This window comes from Mustelus asterias (genome assembly GCF_964213995.1).
Source record: "Mustelus asterias chromosome 26 unlocalized genomic scaffold, sMusAst1.hap1.1 SUPER_26_unloc_18, whole genome shotgun sequence".
NCBI lineage: Eukaryota > Metazoa > Chordata > Chondrichthyes > Carcharhiniformes > Triakidae > Mustelus > Mustelus asterias.
In genome coordinates this window covers 632106-654852 of record NW_027590085.1, presented here as the reverse complement: position 1 = coordinate 654852, position 22747 = coordinate 632106, and the positions used below count along the sequence as shown (strand labels likewise).

The 22747-nt window shown below is 44.3% G+C and overlaps 1 protein-coding gene across 1 annotated transcript in view; it reads left to right on the top strand.

Annotated features, from left to right (window-relative positions):
- The window catches only part of LOC144482113 (NACHT, LRR and PYD domains-containing protein 3-like), a 71391-nt gene that overhangs the window by 8752 nt on the left and 39892 nt on the right, over window positions 1–22747 (top strand). The window contains exons 2-6 of the mRNA XM_078201347.1: window positions 84–250; window positions 3820–3991; window positions 4095–4160; window positions 5508–7245; window positions 16407–16493. Coding sequence (XP_078057473.1) covers window positions 84–250; window positions 3820–3991; window positions 4095–4160; window positions 5508–7245; window positions 16407–16493 — 2230 coding nt within the window. The remainder of the gene's footprint in view (window positions 1–83; window positions 251–3819; window positions 3992–4094; window positions 4161–5507; window positions 7246–16406; window positions 16494–22747) is intronic.

Below are 22747 nucleotides of genomic sequence, written 5' to 3'. Positions count from 1 at the left end.
GGATTCGGTTGATCGGAATGAGAGGCAATGTGGCCGTCTGGGTAGAAAATTAATAATGTGTTGGTATTTCTTTGCTTTCACAGATCCAAACTCTACACTCACTGAGTTCTTCACAAATTGCGACAATTACCTTTTGCTCCAATTCACTAAATTTTACCAGGATAGACTGGAACAAGCGATTGAAGAAGGGGTGGAAGGTTTGGCACTCATCTTAATAGGCGAGGACCATTTCAGTGGACAAGAATATCAGGTAAGATGTAGATTACATTCCATCTCTTCACACATCACAAAACCTACAAAATAGAAACAAAGAAATAATGTGGAAAAATTACCTCAGTCTGTCTACTACGTCTTCTTACATTTTGTCATTCGCATGATGTTCTGAAAATTAAATTGTTGACTAATCATACCAATCGGTAGGTCTACAGAAGTCCCATGTTTGGAATGAGACAAACCCTAGTGTTTCAAGAACTTTTGGAGCCATAAAAAGGCCAGAATTATTTTGGAAGTGGCAAAATCCCACTGACAGGAACCTTGCGTCAGCAGGTGGTGTGGATCCAGGAACCTGCTGTCCTTATTAAAGGTGGCAGCTTCTACCCAAACCTGTCCGCCCAGTCAGACAGCCCGTAGCTCCACAGCAACGCCATAGGCTGCATCTGGAGGGTGAGTGCAGATCAATGAATGAACACCGCTCGTCAATCACCAGGGAAGACTGTTCTCTTCCTGTTGGGGAGCACTTCAGCAGTCACGGGGATTCAGCCTCTGATCTTCAGGTGAGCGTTCTCCATGGCGGCCTTCATGACACACGACAGTGCAGAGTCACTGAGCAGAAACTGGTAGTCAAGTTCCGCACTCTTGAGGACGGCCTAAACCGGGATGTTGGATTTATGTCACATTATCAGTAACCCCCACAGCTTGCCTCCTGGACTTGCGGGCAATCCTGTATGGAGACAATACACTCCTCTTTAACCTGTGCTTAATGCTCCCTCCACCCACATTGTCTGTATCTTTAAGATCTGGTTGGCTGTAGGGATTAGCATTCTAATCAGTATTCTGAATCTTGATTTTGTGTCTCTGTGCCCTGTTTGAGAGCACATTTCCACTCCATCTGACGAAGGAGCAGCGCTCCGAAAGCTAATGATATTTGCTACCAAATAAACCTGTTGGACTTTAACCTGGTGTTGTTAAAACTCTTACTGTGGCCAGAGAGAGACCAGACCCCAGGAAGACCGGTTTTCTTTGAGGGCTGGCAGCACTGATGCCTTGACATATCTATTGCCCCAGCGATAGGCCCATCCGTACACCAAATAGTGTCCAAAAAAGAGGCCTTTCCCGAGAATCGATTTTGAGGCCAACATCTGTAATGCCATCAAATGTCTTCCTCTGCCATTTTGCCACCTTCCGGCCTGGCAGCCCATCTCCAAATAGCTTGTTAAATCCCAGCCATATAAACTTCCTTCCCCCAAACATCCTGAAAACTCACGGGTCAAATTACTGATATGTTATTATCTGAAATAAATCTAGATAACTTACTTTGACATCATCAAAACTTACTATCATTCAGTCTCACGAAGGATCTTCTTGCACAATTGGCCACTTGCTTATGAGATGTTGGAATGAAATTTCCAAAAGCGTACAATGTCTCGCTGCTGGGGGTCAAAACAGGAGCCAACCCTGATTGGGTAGACCATCGGGCCCTGGGCATCATTTTATTAACAGCAGCCAATTAAGAAGTCACTGCTCGGACTTCTATCCAACTGAGAACAGTGATTCTCCTCCCAGAGCTAATAGTTTAATCAATGGATCATTTGCACGACAGGCTCAGTAATGTCAGTGTTGGAAGTGATCTCTGCTGTGACTGCACTAAAAAGGAGATAGCACCTTCATGCTGAGCTTCCCTTCAAGGCAAGATTGCCTTTTGTTCAGCCATGCCAAGGCATGACAGGCAAGTCCCAGCAATTAGTGGGTTCACCTTCTATCGCTGATCATAGCTGTAAGAGGTAGTCATTGCTGCCAGGGTTCTTCCATGAACCAAGGAGTATTTCTAAAGGACGCCCTCTACGAGCAACCAAAATATAGCTGAACGTTGCCGCGCACACAGGCATTCCCCAACTATCGTAAAATTCCATTGGGGCAGGAAGGAAGCTTCACATGGATGTTTCATTGGCGTAATGGGATGCCCATCCGGGGGCCCCACCACAGAGATTCGGACCTCTTCTAAGGTCCCATAATCCTGTCACATGGTTCTCAAATTGTGAAAATGAGAGAAATAATGAGTACAGAAATAAACAAACATTCTAAGGTTGATCCTGCGTTTAGTTTCTCCTCCAGCAATCACTTATTCTAACCCGAACCTTATGCTTATTATCTGTTCGTTAATATCCCATCCAGTTGGACCAGCCCTGCTTCATGTTCTCTTTTGCCATTAATATATTATCCAATATATCAACGAAATAAAATTAATTTCTACATCACAATAACATATTTTAACCACTTTACACTGAAAAACAATTCCAGTCTGACCCATAAGACTGTTAATGTGTGACCTCTGACTGAATGTTGGAAACAAACCGTAAACAGGCACTTCACCTTAAGGCCACAATCGTTTTGCCATTTAATCTTCACAAATCTAGCCTAATGAGTCCCAAATTCTCAAATCTCTGTTATAACATCAATCCAGTCATCTCCAGTAACATCCGGATATATTCTCAGGACAGTTTTCCAATTGCTTTTATTTTCCAATAATGCAGGGTCCAAAATAATCCGTAACTAAGTGAAACTCTGACCATGTGCTCTTGGTTTGGATGGCACTGCTCCCCCGGGAAACATCAGCATCTTGAACACATCTACTCTTTAGTTTTTTCTTTAAACTGCTGAAGAACAGCCTAAAGCTAGAGGGCATTGTGTGATAAAGTTACTGGAATGTTATGGATCACATCTATAAGAACTGTTGTCATCAAAAGGCGATTGTGCACTGCGTTTATTTTGGCAAAGATCTTTAGGCGATGTTTAACAATTCTATTAAGTGTATTACGTCCCTTATTTGAATCATTTTTAACTTTAATGCAGTACCATCCCAATTGGCCTGAGCTACTTTTTCAGAAAACCTTTGCAGAATAGAAAATTAAAAAAAAAAACATTTTAACAGCTGTTTCAAGCTTCCCTTTGCGGTTTGTGCACCCTTCCATGAGCACCACCTCATTCAGACCACCACTCACGGCTGAGACTTCAGATGTCTTACTGTCCCTTCTGCCTCTCGGCTTTCCTCGCCTCCTGAAGACATTTCTGTATACTCTGCTTTGTATTAGGTTCATGGTCCGATTTCTCCTGTTTTTGTATGTTGTAAACTCTGAATGTAAACTGGTGATGAATGTTAAAACTTTGTGAACATGGTTAGTGACATTTCACACTAACTGTTAACATGCAAATTAATGGTTTCAGATATTTCAGTTAATGATGTCAAAATGATTGAATTGTTATCTTTGGTCGATTCTCCGGATGGAGAAATCAACAATGTTTCGATTCATCTGTGGCAATTTCTGCGACAGCTACAGCACAGGGTTACTTGTGTGCCAAACTTTGAGAGCGGTATTCCAGCTATTAAGTTTAGTTTATTCACATTCATTTGAAGGAATGATGGAATCAAGATGTGTGGAAAATATTCATCAATTTTCAGAATGATATTTCACCAAAATAAGTCGCTGCTTCCTGTCCTCAAAACATCGTGGAAATCCCATCCCTGAGCAAGTCCTTTCCTTCCCTTTCCCAGTGTTTATCTTTCACACCTCTCATCGATATATTCATTATTATTCTTTACAGAAAGTCAGTGAGCTCGTGGAGAACGGAAACAGGGCGGGCAGTGCCAAACTTCTCCTCAATCTGGTTATGGAGAAAGGATCTCGGGCTCAAAGGGTGATGTGGGAATCATTTGTGAAAATGCACCACAGCTTACGGAAATTGGGCACAATACTGAGAGAAATACGGGAACTTGGTATGGTTAAATCACACTGAATTCAGTTTCAGACCCAAACACTGCAAACGTTACTACAATATTACACAGGCCTGATTTCATGGAAGTTAATTCTTTTCAACAGGTTCTGATCCAATTACTTATATGAAAGTTGGAGAAGAATTATCAGAAATACCCAGCCACCTGAAAGGTAAGGGAGGGAATGGGGATTTCAGACAATTCATTTTACTTGTGAAAATCTGGGTATTTGAAAATACATCTTTGCCTCGATGTTATCAGAATTTGAGATACAGAAATTCAAAGGGTCTAGGGGCAGGACTAAAAATTGTTTGGAACTCATCAATTCTTGTGAATTCAGCATAGACGAAAGATTCAATCCATGTGACTTCTAATATTTCTTGAAATTATAGGGATATTGCTTCACTCTATTAAATTCACAAAACCGCGTACACGCTGGGCGGGACCCTGGTACAGTTTTAAACTCTGCACACACCTGGCAGGATCCTGATTCACTGAGAAATCCTGTCCACGCCTGGCAGGATTCTGATTCGCTGAGAAACCCTGTACTCACCTGGCAGGATCCTGATTCACTGAGAAACCCTGTACTCACCTGGCAGGATCCTGATTCACTGAGAAACCCTGTACACACCTGGCAAGATCCTGATTCACTGTGAAACCCCGTACACACCTGGCAGGATCCTGATTCACTGAGAAACCCAGTACACACCTGGCAGGATGCTGATTCACTGTGAAACCCTGTACTGCGCAGCAGGACCCTATGACAGTCTGTAACCCTGTACGCACCTGGCAGGATGCTGACACACTGCGAAACCCTGTACACACCTGGCAGGATCCTGATGCACTTAAAACCCTGCACATTCCTGGCCAGAGCCTGATACACTGAAATGCTGTACACCCCTGGCAGGATCCTGATACGTCGTACACACTTGGCAGGATCCGCATACGATGTGCGCACCTGGCTGGATCTTGAAGCGCTGTGCCTACCTGGCGGGGTGCTGAAGCGCTGTGCCCACCTGGCGGGGTGCCGAGATGGAGGGGCATTTCTATACGGTCGCATGTGGCATACAGTTTTCTCCCTCCGAGTATGCACAACACCAGAGGTAAAAATTGTAAAAATCTGCTATGATAGCATTCAGCCGCTGAGCAATCTGTGCCCCAACTGCTAACCATATCCCGAACTCAGCTGCAGAAATATCACTGAAGGATTCAAACGTTGAACGACTCGAATCTCCATTGTTGTGCGATCAGGATTACGTGGGAGTTTATATTGTCTACAATACAGGGCAGCTTGGATAGTATTCACGATTAGAGAGAAAATATTACCTGCATAGAAACCTGCATTCAGTAAATTTAGAATCAAGTGAGGATATGACAATTTTCTCGGCTTTTGTTCACTTTCAAATGAGATTTCCATTACCTTTTTAATCAATTAAATGTTTTCAGTAAAGTGGTCTTGAGAAGTTACTTATTAACGCCAATAACAATAAAAACCATTTTCCCTCTGTTCTGATTGAAGATGTTCAACAGAAACACAAGGAAACACTCCGGGTACAAACTGAAACACTGAGAGTGAACACTATCCTCATAAAGGAGAAGGTTAAGATTTTCCAACTGGTTGATCGATACGCTGAGCTAACGGTTATTTCTACTGTTCGAGATCGGACACTTGTCGAACATGAACTGCTGGCAAGAGGCCGAGACCATGAACAGTGGAGAGAAAAACATCTCCGGAGAGAACTGGAAAAAATCCGAACTGATCAATTGTTCCAGAGCAGCTTTTCCCAGAGAAAATCCAAATCTGGGAATTCAGCTGCAGTGAGCGGAGTCCCAGGAATTGGAAAAACAACAATGGTACAAAAGATTGTTTATGACTGGGCCACTGGGAAAATATACCCACACTTTCAATTTGTTTTCAGTTTGAAATTCCGGGATTTGAACACTATTAACTATAGAATAAACCTGAGGAATTTGATACTGGATCAGTATCCTTACTTTGGGAATAATCTGGGTGAGCTCTGGAGGAACCCAAAAGGATTGCTGTTTATATTCGATGGTTTGGATGAATTCAAGGACAGGATTGATTTTGCCGACAATCGGAGAAATACAGAACCTCAGTCCATGTGCACAGATCCTGAATGCTGGTGTGAAGTGTCTGACATTGTGTACAGTTTAATACAGCACAAGCTGCTCCCAGGATGTTCAGTGCTAGTGACCAGCCGCCCCACTGCATTACATTTATTGGAAAAGGCTGACATCAGTGTCTGGGCTGAAATCCTGGGATTTGTTGGTGATGAACGGAAGGAATATTTCAACAAGTTTTTTGAAGATCAGACGGTGGCAGCAGCTGTTATCAAACACGTGGAGGAGAACGAGATCCTGTACACCATGTGTTACAACCCTTCCTACTGCTGGATCCTCGGTCTGTCACTGGGTCCCTTCTTTACACAAAGAGACAGGAAACAGCAGCAAGTTCCCAAGACCATCACCCAACTATATTCCTACTATATTTACAACATTCTGAAAAACCATGGCAGAGAGATTGAAAACTCCCGTGATGTTTTACTGAAGCTTGGTGAGATGGCCTTCACAGGAGTCTCCAAGAAGAAGATTGTGTTTCGAAATAAAGATCTGATTGAGTACAATCTACATCCTTCCCAGTTCCTGTCTGGGTTCCTGATGGAACTTTTAGAGAGAGTTGATTCTGCCCAGAGTGTGGTTTATACATTCCCACACCTCACCATCCAAGAGTTTGTAGCCGCACTCACACAATTCCTGACTCCAGATCCCAGGGATATCGGGAAACTCCTCAGTAAAATCCACAGCGACAAAGATGGGCGATTTGACATATTTCTCCGTTTTGTTGCTGGTCTCTCCTCCCCACAGTCAGCTCGACCCCTGGAGGAGTTTCTAGGTCAATTTCTTCATCAAACAACCTGCCGAGTGATTGACTGGGTGAAGGAGAAGGTTGAAGGGCAGATTGGAGACACAGAGACTGAAACTGGGACGAGGAAGCTCCTGAACACATTCCACTACCTGTTTGAATCTCAGAATAAAGCACTGGCTCGGAACACAGTGGGATCTGTGGAAACACTTTCATTTCGTGAATTGCGACTGACCCCGATTGACTGTGCGATCATTTCTCATGTCATTGGACTCTGTGATACAATAAAACACCTCAATCTACAGCGATGCTACATTCAGTGTGAAGGGCTCCAGCGGCTGGGACCCGTTCTGCACAAGTGCCAGGAATTGAGGTAATTGTTCATTTGGTCTCATAGTGGATATTTGCATTGTTGAGAAGCCATTTCCTTTGTTCTAATAAAACAGAGGCATGTTCAGTTGAAGAAGTCAATGGGGAAATGGCACAAAGTAATCATGCTAATTTGAGAGCATTTACAGACTTGATGGCCGATTGGCCACCTTCTGAACCCGTAATAAATCTGATTCTCTGATAAAAGTACAGCGGTTCAAGAACATAGAACATAGAACATAGAACATTACAGCGCAGAACAGGCCCTTCGGCCCACGATGTTGCACCGACCAGTTAAAAAAAAAAAAACTGTGACCCTCCAACCTAAACCAATTTCTTTTCGTCCATGAACCTATCTACGGATCTCTTAAACGCCCCCAAACTAGGCGCATTTACTACTGATGCTGGCAGGGCATTCCAATCCCTCACCACCCTCTGGGTAAAGAACCTACCCCTGACATCGGTTCTATAACTACCCCCCCTCAATTTAAAGCCATGCCCCCTCGTGCTGGATTTCTCCATCAGAGGAAAAAGGCTATCACTATCCACCCTATCTAAACCTCTAATCATCTTATATGTTTCAATAAGATCCCCTCTTAGCCGCCGCCTTTCCAGCGAAAACAATCCCAAATCCCTCAGCCTCTCCTCATAGGATCTCCCCTCCATACCAGGCAACATCCTGGTAAACCTCCTCTGCACCCTCTCCAAAGCCTCCACATCCTTCCTGTAATGTGGGGACCAGAACTGCACACAGTACTCCAAGTGCGGCCGCACCAGAGTTGTGTACAGTTGCAACATAACGCTACGACTCCTAAATTCAATCCCCCTACCAATAAACGCCAAGACACCATATGCCTTCTTAACAACCTTATCTACTTGATTCCCAACTTTCAGGGATCTATGCACACATACACCTAGATCCCTCTGCTCCTCCACACTATTCAAAGTCCTCCCGTTAGCCCTATACTCAACACATCTGTTATTCCTACCAAAGTGAATTACCTCACACTTCTCCGCATTAAACTCCATCCGCCACCTCTCGGCCCAACTTTGCAACCTGTCTAAGTCTTCCTGCAAACTACGACACCCTTCCTCACTGTCTACCACACCACCGACTTTGGTGTCATCAGCAAATTTGCTAATCCACCCAACTATACCCTCATCCAGATCATTAATAAATATTACAAACAGCAGTGGCCCCAAAACAGATCCCTGAGGTACACCACTTGTAACCGCACTCCATGATGAATATTTACTATCAACCACCACCCTCTGTTTCCTATCCGCTAGCCAATTCCTGATCCAATTTCCTAGATCACCCCCAATCCCATACATCTGCATTTTCTGCAGAAGCCTACCATGGTGAACCTTATCAAACGCCTTACTAAAATCCATATATACCACGTCCACTGCCTTGCCCCCATCCACCTCCTTGGTCAGATGCAGAAGGCAGATGCTCATGGGCAAATAGGCATGGGCAATAAATGTTGGCAGAACCAGCGATGATCGCATTCCTTGAGTGAATAAAAGCATTATTGGGATACATTTTAAATTCTTAGAGGTGTAACGGCTTCCCTACAAAATTCAAAAAAAAAGGATATTTCACTCTCCCAACAGCAACCATCTGATTATGTATGATGCTCGAAAGAATTTTGTTTCTTGTGTTCGGTACCGCTTACAGTTTGTGGCTAAATATTATCAGGGTTATTTTCGTGTGTGCTTCCTCTGTTATGTATCATAGTTGGTGTGTGTTATATCGGGACAGTGTCCCTTTATAAGTGATGTGATCACTGGTAACATCAGTCAGGGTCGCAGTGGAGGTTCAGTCTTATATTAAACCTTTTCGTGTGCAGTTATGAAAATAAACCTCCCTGTTAGCTTACAGCAGCCCACGAGTTTTCTGTTCCATGGTTCTGACTGCAGCCTCATAATAGCCCCAGTATGAAATAGCCTCCACCTCAATTCCAGGCAGTGCATTCCAGACCTGAACCCCTCGCTGTGTTTTAAAAAAATAGCTTTTTTCTCACTGTATTTGCATCTTTTGCAAATCACTTTAAATCTTGTTCTTGATCCTTGTCAGAGCAGCAACATTTTTATTTGCTACCTTTTCTCTCCAGCACCCTCACTATTTTGAACATTTCTATAAAATCTCCTCTTAGCATTCTTCCTTCCAAGGAGAACAACCTCTCCAATCGATCCTCGTGACGGAAGTTTCACATCCCTGTAGCCAATCTTGTAAACCTCTTCAGCACTCTCTCCAATGTGTTCTGAGCCTTCCTGAAGTGTGACGCGCTGAACTGGAATCTAACTGTCTTTTACAGGTTCAGCACAGCCTCCTTGCTCTTGTACTCCATGCACCTCTTGAGAATGTTATGATACCATCTGACTACTGGACAGTCAGGTCTAAGAAGAGTCTCAGTAGATCATCACTTTTATTTGTTTTTATTATTTAGAAATATAGATGAACAGAATAACAAAGTAGTCGATTAACTTTTAACAAAAGACTAAAACCTTTGTTAAAAAAATAACTAAAATGCACCACTACTTAACCGCATCTAACTTCACAGATGTCAGCAGGTCTATAACGATGACACAAGTTACAAAATAGATATTATGTTTTAATGTTCTCAGTAAGTAGACAGTCAATGTAAACCAACAAGCCACCTGTGGTCAGATGCACGACTTTCTGAAACTCAGTGACAGATGCCAACCAAAGTAACTACAGTGGATTCTTCTTCAAATCCCCCAAAATTTTTGTCACACTGTGAGCAAACTAGTCTCACTGGGACTCTTGCTTCCACACGAGTGTCTCTAAGCTCCACTCCAGAATAAAATGCAGCCTTTGGAATATTTTCCCAAACAACGCTTTCTCTCAGATGCCTTCACCAAGGATGCCCCTCCAATATTTCAATGTTTCCTTTCATTATTCCTCCAAACTCAGCCATACCAACAGTACACCAATGTGTTTCATAGTCTGTATGAAGGTGTCATCAACTTTAGGATTATATCAGATGTCTGGATTCTCGTGAGCAAACTTTACCATTGTCCGCACCTAGCAACTCTGTATTTAACTGGGAGCTTCTGTCTGCTCCTCTCTTTAACTTCAGGGAGCAGTAGCTTGTTCAGATTCAGGTTTTTTTGTCAGTTTGACTTCTGTCTTCCTGCCATTCCTCATTTCCTTCTTGGTTTCTGACGGTGATTTATCTTGTGGGTCCTGCTTTCTGAATGCATGCGTTGCCCTGCCTCTCCTGGCAGCCTCTGTGAACACCGTCCTGCTTCTTGGGTTAAATGGTTGCAACTGAAACTCAGTACTTCTATCATTCACTGTGGGCCTCTGAATGTAAGTAATGATTTGTTTAAACCTCTAACTGTTTCAATGTCGTAAACCTCAAATTAAAATGCAGGGACAGTTTAAAGTGAAACCAAAAACCCGCAGGCTGTTTTGTTTAACATGAAGCAAAATTAAAATTTTGGCCCTCTCTTAGCTCACAAGCACAGACACACAAATTAAACTGAAACTCATGAATTATTATCTGATGCCCACGAACATACACTATTTCATAACAGTAAAGCCCAAGATGCTGTATTCTTTATTAATTGCTGACTACACTTGCCCTGCTAAGTGTAGAATAGACAGTATTACAGTTGATAAGGAGGATGTGCAGGATATTCTGGAGGGTCTGAAAATAGATAAATCCCCTGGTCCGGATGGGATTTATCCAAGGATTCTCTGGGAGGCAAGAGAAGTGATTGCAGAGCCTCTGGCTCTGATCTTCAGGTCGTCGTTGGCCTCTGGTATAGTACCAGAAGATTGGAGGTTAGCGAATGTTGTCCCATTGTTTAAGAAGGGGAACAGAGACTTCCCCGGGAATTATAGACCGGTGAGTCTCACTTCTGTTGTCGGCAAGATGTTGGAAAAAATTATAAGGGATAGGATTTATAGTTATTTGGAGAGTAATGAATTGATAGGTGATAGTCAGCATGGTTTTGTGGCAGGTAGGTCGTGCCTTACTAACCTTATTGAGTTTTTTGAGAAAGTGACCAAGGAGGTGGATGGGGGCAAGGCAGTGGACGTGGTATATATGGATTTTAGTAAGGCGTTTGATAAGGTTCACCATGGTAGGCTTCTGCAGAAAATGCAGATGTATGGGATTGGGGGTGATCTAGGAAATTGGATCAGGAATTGGCTAGCGGATAGGAAACAGAGGGTGGTGGTTGATAGTAAATATTCATCATGGAGTGCGGTTACAAGTGGTGTACCTCAGGGATCTGTTTTGGGGCCACTGCTGTTTGTAATATTTATTAATGATCTGGATGAGGGTATAGTTGGGTGGATTAGCAAATTTGCTGATGACACCAAAGTCGGTGGTGTGGTAGACAGTGAGGAAGGGTGTCGTAGTTTGCAGGAAGACTTAGACAGGTTGCAAAGTTGGGCCGAGAGGTGGCGGATGGAGTTTAATGCGGAGAAGTGTGAGGTAATTCACTTTGGTAGGAATAACAGATGTGTTGAGTATAGGGCTAACGGGAGGACTTTGAATAGTGTGGAGGAGCAGAGGGATCTAGGTGTATGTGTGCATAGATCCCTGAAAGTTGGGAATCAAGTAGATAAGGTTGTTAAGAAGGCATATGGTGTCTTGGCGTTTATTGGTAGGGGGATTGAATTTAGGAGTCGTAGCGTTATGTTGCAACTGTACACAACTCTGGTGCGGCCGCACTTGGAGTACTGTGTGCAGTTCTGGTCCCCACATTACAGGAAGGATGTGGAGGCTTTGGAGAGGGTGCAGAGGAGGTTTACCAGGATGTTGCCTGGTATGGAGGGGAGATCCTATGAGGAGAGGCTGAGGGATTTGGGATTGTTTTCGCTGGAAAGGCGGCGGCTCAGAGGGGATCTTATTGAAACATATAAGATGATTAGAGGTTTAGATAGGGTGGATAGTGATAGCCTTTTTCCTCTGATGGAGAAATCCAGCACGAGGGGGCATGGCTTTAAATTGAGGGGGGGTAGTTATAGAACCGATGTCAGGGGTAGGTTCTTTACCCAGAGGGTGGTGAGGGATTGGAATGCCCTGCCAGCATCAGTAGTAAATGCGCCTAGTTTGGGGGCGTTTAAGAGATCCGTAGATAGGTTCATGGACGAAAAGAAATTGGTTTAGGTTGGAGGGTCACAGTTTTTTTTTTTTAACTGGTCGGTGCAACATCGTGGGCCGAAGGGCCTGTTCTGCGCTGTAATGTTCTATGTTCTATGTTCTATGCTAACAGCAATGATCAATGCACATATACGTCCAGTCCCTCTACTCCTGCAATCCATGAACAATTCTACCAATGATTCTATATTGCTTCCTCATGTGCATGTTACCTGAAACTATCACCTCACACGTCTCTGCATTGAACTTGTTCTGCCACCTATCTGCGCACTCCACCATGGTCCCTTTTTCAGTCCCATGCTCTCCTCCTCGCCGTTTACGATGCCTCAAAGATTTCTGTGGTCAAAGATTGAAATTTTCCTCTCTACTGCAAATACCTAGATCATTCATATATATCAGGGAAAAGCAAGGATCCCAATATCGACCTCTCGGGTTCTCCACTGCAGACATCTTCCAGCCCGAAAAATACCCATTATTCATTGTTCATCCAATTTTGTATCCACATTGCGACTTTCCCATTTATTTTATGAGCTTATGCCACAAGTCGGTGTCACTGCATCAGATGCTTTTTGAATATCCATGTACACCACATCAACAGCAGAACCGTCATTGACCTTTTCAGTTGCCTCTTCCAATTCACAGCAATATAAAGCCAGTCGCAAACGGCATTTTTTTTAAACTATCGAATGAATTTAGTTTTTCTGTGTCACTATTAGAATTACAATTTCCCTTTTGAATTCAGCGTGGGTCGACTCAGCGTAGTTAAATGATCAACTGACCGTACAACCCTTAGCTGAGGGCTGGAGGGTCAGTTGATCATTTAACTACGCTGAGCTATGTTTAACACTTGTGTTCCACTCTGGAACCGCAGACTTGACTAAATTGGATTGACTTGGCCCCCTCGTCATCCACTCCAACAAACAGAGATAGCTGGGAATTAAACCTGTATCAACTGCTTAGAAAGCAACTCTGCTGACTATTCTATCACCGTCATTGCATTGAGGGACTCTTGTAGGTGCGCTCACAGTGCTGTGAGAAAGGGAATCCCAGGAGTTTTGACCCAGTCGCTGTGAAGGAATGGCAACATATTTTCCAGACAGCATGGTGTTTATCTTGGAAGAAATATCCAGGTGGTGATGTTTCCAGTCATCTGCTGCCCTTTCCCTTCTAGGGATAGAAATCACAAGTTTGGAAGGTGCTGTGTAACGGGCCATTGGGAGTTGTTGCACTGCATCTTGTAGATGGTACACACTGCTACCTCTGTACCTCTGTGGTGGATGGAATGAATGTTGAAGGTGGTTGGTGGAGTACCAGTCAACAAGCGGAGTTATCCTGGATGGTGGCGAGCTTCCAGAATCTTGAGCTGCACTCATCCAGACAAGTGGATGGTATTCAATCAAATTCCTGACATGTGTCTTGTAGATGGTGGAAATGTTTTGGGAAGTCAGGAGGTGAGTTACTCTGTGCAGAAATCCTGGCCTTAACCTCCTCTTATAGCCACAGTATTGATCTGGCTAATCTGTTTCTGATCAATGGTAACACCCAAGATGTTGATAGTGGGGGATTCATGGGGTGATAATCCCATTGAATGTAAATGACTGCATTCTCTCTTGGTGGAGATTGCCATCACCTGACACTTGTTAGCCATTTCCTTAATATTGTTCAAGCCCAAGTTCAGGTTCTGCATCACTCTCTTGAGGAGACAGGCATGGTGCTGAACATTGTGCAGTCATCAGCAAAGATCTCCACTTCTGACTTGATGATGGAGAAAGTGTAATTGATGAAGCAGCTGAAGATGTTTGCACATCAGGCACTGCCCTGAGAAATTCCTGCCGTGATTTCCTGGAGATGAGATGACCCTCTCTTCACACACTCCAACAAACTGAGATAGCTGGGAATTAAACCCGTATCGACCGCTTGGAAAGCAACTATGCTTATTATTATATTACCGTCATTACATTTAGGGACTCCTGTGGTGTAGGTGCTCCCACAGTGCTGTGACAAATCGAGTCCCAGGATTTTGACCCAGTCACTGTGAAGGAAAGGTGATATATTTCCAAGTTAAGATGGTGTTAACTTGGAAGGGAACGGCCAGGTGGTGATGTTTCCCTTCATCTGCTGCCCTTCTCCTTCTTGGCATAGAAATCACCAGTTTGGAAGGTGCTGTGTAACGGGCCATGGGGGGTTGTTGAATAACAATTTGTAGATGGTCCAATAATCACAACTATCTTCCTTTGTGCTGGTGTTATCCAACCGGCAGAGAGGTTTTTCTCTCATTTCCATTGACTTCAGTTTTTCTCTGGCTCCTTTTTGCTACATGTGGTCATATGCTGCCTTGATGTCAAGGGCCGTCACTCTCCCCTCTCATCTTGAGCTCAGTTCTGTTGTCCGTGTTTGCATCAAGGTTGTAATGAGGTTAAGGACTGAGTGACCCTGAGGAAGCACAAGCTCAGAGTCAGCGAGCAGCTAATTGCTAATTAAGTGCCACTTGTTCATCTCGTTAGCCTTCCATTATTCTGCTGATGATCGAGAGTAGACTGATGGGGCGGTAAATGGACAGATTGGATTTGTTCTCTCCTTTTTGTTTACCGTCATACCTGGGCAATTTCCCACTACGTTGGGTAAACATCAGTGTTGTAGCTGTACTGGAAGAGCTTGGCGAGGAAGAGACCAACATCTGGAGCAGTAATCTTCAGTACAGTTACTGGAATATTGTCAAGACCTATGGTCTTTGCAGTATCCATTCCCTTTAGCTATTTCTTGACATCATGTGGAGTGAATCGAATTAGTTGAAGACATATATGTGATGCTGGGGACCTCTGGATGATTCAGCCACTGAAGTTAGTTACTAATATTTGAGCCATATCTTTTGCACTGATGTGCGAGTCTCCTCCGTCATGAGGATTGGATATTTGTGGAGCCTCCTCCTTCTGTTGTTTCATCATCCACTACCATTCACAACTAAATGTGGCAGGACTGCAGAGCTTACATCTGAGCCGAGGAAACCAGAATTTCCTGAATGAGGAAACCTGCTGCTGGAAAATATCCAGTCAAACTGTCAGTGATATGAAAAAGGGTTTTCGGATAACCCGTTTCCTATGTGAGGATCTACTGGGAAGAGGGAACTCCTGGTAATTCCCAGAGATAGAATTCGAGCCATACCTGCAGAAAATGTAGAGCCTGTTTACTGTGGAATGTAGCGGGAGACAGCCCTCCCCTATAAAGTAATCAATCAGAAATATTTCAACTTTCTAATGGTAGAATAATCTTTCCTTGTTGTATAAAAACTAGGGGATGGAACTTAAAGCAACAGTTATCACAGTTTCAAACTTTAACTCACCCTGAGGTATTAAGCAGTACATGGAATCCCGAGGGATCCACTCTCACAGCTTTATCATTTAACTCTCAGTAAAATGCACAATTCTCATAAAATCCTGGATTTATGTAACAGCAGAAATGATTTGAATTTCTGGAAACGTTGCAGGGTCAGTGAGATTCAGGAGGGTGATTCTGATCATCAGGAAATGAGACCAGAATGTGGGACATGTTTAAAAATTACGTGCTTGTTCACAGGATGTGGGCATCATCTCCTCAAGGGGCCATTAGCAGTGGGAAATAAATGCTGCTCTCGCCAGCGACATCCATATCCCATGGACAATTGGACAAAATATACATTTTGAGAGGTGTAAAAGTGATTTGCCGCAGTCGGCAAACGAGTGATAGTGAGTTGTTCAATTGTTTCAATGCTGACGCTTATATTTTCCATTTAGCAGAAAGGATTTCATTTATTGTTGTCACATGTATTAGTGCCAAGCGTAACGTACATAGGGAAGGAAAGAAATAGTCCAGAATGTAGATTTACAGTCACAGGGTGGAGAGAAAGATCAACTTGGATGAGATATAATATCGTAACTTGATCAGTTCACCACTGGTGCTTAGTTTCTGACACAAAAATAGATCCAGTATTTTTCCTGCTGATCATTAATCTGAATTTAATGTGTTTCTCACTTTCTGCATTTAGTCTGGGTCGCAATAAAGTGGGAGATTCAGGAGCGAAACTATTGTCTGCGGCTCTGAGGAATCCAGAATGTAAAATACAAAAGCTGCAGTAAGTATCAGACTGTGTGAGATTGTGTTAATAATCAGTGGAAGTCTGACACTGTAAATTATTGTTTGGAGATGGCATTGGACGAGGGGAAACACAGTAAGAGTTTTTTTCTGGCTGCCAATCATTCTGATAGAGCGGGTTCCTATTGGCTGTGTTCATTTGACGGACAGCAGAATGCACCAATGGAGAATGAGGGTGCAGTGAGGTCCCGCCCACTCAGTGAAAGCGGCTCGCGGTCACGTGGCACGGCCGTTAACGGTTTCTGCGCGCGGTTGGCGAGGGGGGTCTGAAGTCACTGCCCGCTCACAGCACGTGACCGGGAGCTGACCAATCGACGAGCCGGAAACCAGCCCTCGCCGCCCCGAGTACGCCTGCGCGAACTTCACTCCGGGAGGATGCGGCCCGGTTCCTACTGCGCGCAGGCGCACTGCCGTTTGTCGCTGCGTATTCGGGTATTTCCGGGGCCGGGTTTGTGAATAACGGTAAGGAATTAACGGCCCAGAAAAAGTTTCAACTTCAACAACATTCAGCTTGAGGATTAAAATGGCGGTTTACTGTGTAAATAGAGCCTGTCTTTGTATCATATTAAGAAGTCTCACAACACCAGGTTAAAGTCCAACAGGTTTATTTAGTAGCAAATGCCATTAGCATTCGGAGCGCTACTCCTTCGTCAGATGGAGTGGATATCTGCTCTCAAAAAAAATTTTTTTTTTTTGAGAGCAGACATCCACGCCATCTGACGAAGGAGCAGCGCTCTGAAAGCTAATCGCATTTCGTACCAAATAAACCTGTTGGACTTTAACCTGGTGTTGTTAAAACTCTTACTGTAAATTATTATCACTGTCAGTAGTAGTGTCATTAATAACCATTCCACATCATTCCTGTCAGCATTCGTATTAAACACCATGGATTCACTCTGATTTCTGGAATCTTTCTCTCTCTGATCTCCAGTTTGGAGAGCAACAGCCTCAGATATTCTCACCTCTGCTCTCAGTCCAAACCAGTCAGTGGTGTCTCTGAACCTGAGTTACAAGAAAATGCGAGATTCAGGAGTGAAAGATTTAACTAATCATTTATAATTATTCTCAAAACCATTCATGAGAATAAAAAAGATGGACAAAACAATTAAATGTTTATAGAATTACCAGATATGGTTGGTTGCATGTTCAATTTAGTTTAATTTGTCATTTCGATGACAGATGTTCGTGTCTGTCGGCTTCTCAGTTTGATTAAACATAGATAACTGCTGTATATTGCAGATTACAAACTACATTGAATTCTGATTAGTTTCATCCCGAGGGATCCACTCTCAAATTTATGTTAAACGGAGCTTAAGGAGCATCTTAAAAGAGAATGCCGAGATCGAGATGGGGAGGGTTATGAAGAGAATTCCAGAGCTTACAGCCCAGCAGTTCAAGGCACAGCTCAACTGGCAATGGCAATAATCACAGAGCAGAATAATCTGAATGATGTCCCTATTAATAATGGACATTGTTTTTAAGAACACAATGATACTAAATATACCATTGCTATCAGTAATTCGTGTTCTTAAAAACACTGTCCGCTATTAGTAGACACAAAATAAGCTTGGGAGCAAAGTTGGAGACCATGAACTAAAAGAGACAAAGGCTGCCTGGATATGAAGTCCTCTGAGTGACAGGAAACAGGCAGGAGAGGTTAACTGTACCTTTTCATTTATAGGAAGCAGACAGTGGCTTTACCCAGCAACCAGTACTGTGTTACTACGACTACTTTTCTTTACATATCCTACCAAATTAGACTTGGGTTTATCAAAAAATGAGATGTGAACCTGGTGAAGCTCCAGCACACGGCCACTAGATCAGAGAGCGGACGCAGCATATGATAGACCGAGCTCAATCACACCAAAACCAATGGATCAGATCAGAGATCTGCTGTCTTGCTATGTCCAGTCATAAATAGTGTTTGATATGCCACAAATGTTGGACATGCCGGTTACATAATGCGACACGGTGGCACAGTGTAAGCACTGCTGCCTCACAGCGCCAGGAACCAGGGTTCAATTCCGGCCTTGGGTGACTTTATGTGTGGAGTTAGTATGTTCTGCCAGTGTATGTGTGGGTTTCCTCTGGGTACTCCAATTTTGTCCCACAGTCCAAAGATGTGCAGGTTCGGTTGGTTGGCTATGCTAAGTTGTCCCTAGGTGTCTCAGGGTGTGTAGGTTAGGGGGATTAGTGGGCCATATATGTGGAATTACAGTGATAGGGCCTGGGTATGATATTCTTTCAAAGAATTGGTGAAGACTCGATGGGCCAAAGGGTCTCCTTCTACACTGTGGGAATTCTATGATTCTATAAACATGCCACAAGAATTCCATCATTACTGATGAGGGAACCCGGTGCATCAGTGCCACCTTCGGCCAGAAGTGCTGAGTAGAATGATTAATCTTCGCCTCCTCCTGAGGTCCCCAGCATGACAGATGACAATTTGATTCACTGCATGTGAGGTAAAGAAATGACAGAAGGCACTGCTTACTGCAAAATCTGTCAGCCTGGCAGTACCCCAGTAATGGTTATGAAGAATTGTGTTCCATAACTAGCCATTCCCCTGGCCAAGCTGTTCCAGTTCAGCTACAACGCTGGATCTACCGAACAATGTGGAAAAAAAAGGAGTGCAAATCCAATCTGATGCATTGCTGCTCCATCAGTCTGCTCTTGATCATCAGAAAAGTGTCATCGTTCCAGTGCCTCATGAACATCACTGCAGGAGTTTCTGAGGGTGATGTCCAAAGCCCAACCACCTTCAATTGCTTTATCAATATCCTTCCTTCCATTATCATGTCAGAAGTGAGGATGCTCACTAATGATTGCACAATGCTCAGTACTGTTCACAATTCCTCAGAGACTGAAGCAGTCCATGTCCAAAAACAGCAAGACCTGAACAAAACAGAAAATGCTGGAAAGGCTCAGCATGTCTGACAGCTTCTGTGGAGAGAGAACAGCTAACCCTTCGAGTCTGGATGACTCTTCAACAGAGCTCGTGTCTTAAGATCTGAAGAACGTTCAGGCTTAACCTGATAAATGGCAAGTAATGTTTCACTACAGAAGTGCGAGGCAAGGACCATCTCCAACAGACGGGAATCTAACCATATTCCCTTAACATTGAATGGCAGCACCATCGCTGAATCCTCGATCATCAACATCCTGAGTAGTGGGGGCGCACGGCGACCATTGAACAGACACTAAACTGTAAACACTATGGCGCCAAGGGTAGATCACAGTCTGGGAATTCGGAGATGAGGAACTCGCCTCCTGTCTCCCAAATTTTTGCCCACCATCTCCAAGGCACAAGTCAGCAGTGTGAAGGAATCCGCTCATCTTGCTGGATTGACTGCAGCTTCAAAAACACTGAAGAAGCTCATTAATGGAAAAGGAGCCCACTGGATCAGCTGGCCATTCACCAAACTAAACATTGACTGTCTCTACCACTGACGCACAGTGGCAGTATTTTATCACATACAAGGTGGAATGTAGCAGCCCACCAAGCTTCCGAAGACAGCATCATCCAAACAGGCACTATCCATCACCGAGATGGCCAAGGATATCAGAAGGATGGAACACCAACCAGCTGCAGATTTCTTTCCAAACCACACAACATTCTGACTTGAAATATATTGATTTTCCATCACTGATGCGGGATCATAATCCCGGATGTCCCTTCCTAGCGGTTTTGTACCAGATGCTCTGCAGAACCTAAGAAGATGGCTCGCCACCTCCTTCTCAAGGGCAATTGAGGATGGGTTGCAAGTGTTTGCATTGCCAGTGATTCCATCATCCCATGAACGAATTGATGAAGACAAACGCTACCCACTGAAGGGATGGGTAATTGTGCCTGTGTGTAACGCAAACACAGTCACAGAAGAGAGAAAAAGCAGCTGCGACAGGACAAATTGTGTTACCATTGCGTAGGCTAGAGGAATTCTAAAGATAGATCTCGTGGAACTATTCAATACACTCAGCGAGTGTCTCAAATGTCCTGGTGTTGTGCTGTGCGCTATCCAACCTGGAGTTAGAGTGGAGAAGCTTTGAACAAAGTGTGATTCAATACAATGTTGACCAGATGCTTCATGATGAAGAACCCCATGGACCACATGCCAGTGACATGAAATATGTGTCAGGGAGGATGTAGATTCAGTGATACAGACATGTTTTCCATGAACCTTAACTCACCCAGCCATTCAGTGTAATAAATCTTCCACCATCTCCAGCACTGTTGCTGTTTCTGTGAATGTTTTATAATTTCCCTGGAGCCGTCACTACATGAAACAAAGGCATTGGAATTGTATTGACCTCATTCAGTGCTGTATTTCCCATCTCACATTCCCAGTGAACTGTTAAAGACCCAGTAATATGGTGAAGGATTTTTTTAGTGGTGCTCCATCTCTGAATTTTCTGAAAATACATACATAACAAAGTGACCAGTAACAACAAAGTATAACCCTGTGAAACCCAAGGAAGCAACCCCACCATGACAACCACCGCCATCCCCGCACTTTCCGCTGAGCCACAGGCAGGGTCTTTACCACTCTCCTCTGAGAATTTCGATGACGTGGCCTTTGTCCTCGGATTTCTGAAGTCCTGGAAGGATCCGACCAACTGCGGGTCCTCTGCATAGATGCTGGAGTTGTCTCCGTCATCATAGCTCCAACATCCATTCAGAGCAAAGTGGACCTTAGCTGCTCAGCTGGAAAGTCCTGAAAGTTACTCCAGGGACATTTTCCCACCACTTCCGTCGTCCGTGTTCCACAGGTGCTCATGGAGGTGGTGAGAACATGCAGCTCATGTGTATTTCCTGTGGGTGAGAGGCTGGATGTGACTCTCCATGAAGGTCACCAATCTCTCTGTGGAGGATGCTATTTCTGCTCATACCTGAGACATGGTAACACTGCTGGCCTGGATTGATACTCCGTCCTTTGTGTATGGATACACAGAACCTTTGGAAACTCCACCGGATGTTACAATATCTTACGCTGCAGCTCAAGTATCTGCTGCATTGTTAAAGACTCCAGTCACATTTCATCTTCCTCAAGCTGGCTCACCCTTCTCCCCCCAAGAGTGTGAGTGAACTCAGCTATTGCTGCCTCCATCAGCTGCTCGAGTTTGTCTGTGCTGCCCTGTGCTGCCAGATTGTAACCCCTTTGCTACTCATGTGAGACAATATCTGCTCTGGCGGACGTTATGGGGAACAGTATGACAGTCCATCCTCTGACGACCCCCCCCCCCTCCTCTTCAGAGGTGTACGCCCGTGTCTCGCTCATGGCAGCTGTTGATTTGTGAAAGAGTGAATAATGTTAGAGGGTAATGCACATTCCAACATGTCCTGGAGACTGTTCCTCACCCAGAGCTCCATGTGACCAATGGTGACCGCACAGGCGCCAAGTTATGGACTCAGTGGCAGAGTCTCTCCTGTGCCCATCACTCACTCATTCACTCTCTCTGGATCGAGAACCCATCTCACCATCAGCGATTGCCCACCAAGCGTCCAGGTCTCCCAGCTCCAGCACTGCATCTTCCATTGGCTTAAGGATCACACTATCCAGACACTGTCACTCTTGGCTCATTCTCTGACGCAGTGTGCCCTCTTCTACAAGCACATGCATTTCCATTGTTACTCACCCATCAAAGACACACACAAGCCTATGGTGCTGCCAGACTGCCCATCATGGGACCACCAGGATGGTCACTCAGTGTTGGCAGTGCAGCAGTCATCGCTGACTGGCCGGAAGCCTTCACAGAGAGGCTGACATGTTCCTGAAGATTGATGCTGCTATTTGGACATTGCCAGTGTCTGGGTGGAGATATTATTTCCACAATTTCTCTTTTATCCTTATTCACATATCAGCCTATAGGTTTAACGCCCACCTTGTCCGCGTAGATCAGGTTATTGATCCTTTGCCTCACTGCAGCCACGTGCTGCCTGCTCTGGCCCTCGGCAGTTTCCATCTAGACTTGCTTGGGGTGATGTGGCAGGTCTCCTCCTCCAGTCCTGAGGGAACAGAACCTCCCTCCAAACCGATATAGCCTTGAGAATTTCCAGGGAAGTGTCAGCGAATTGAGTTTAATCTGCCTTCTGCCATTTCAGCCCTTTGTTCATTAACCAGGGCTCCCTCACTGCTCCCTTCAGAGCCTTTAAAAGTGCCGCTGGCTGCCTTTTAATCTGGTTCCAGCATCGCCGAAATGGCGCCTTCCCCTCCAGCGAGTGGTTAAGCTCTGCAA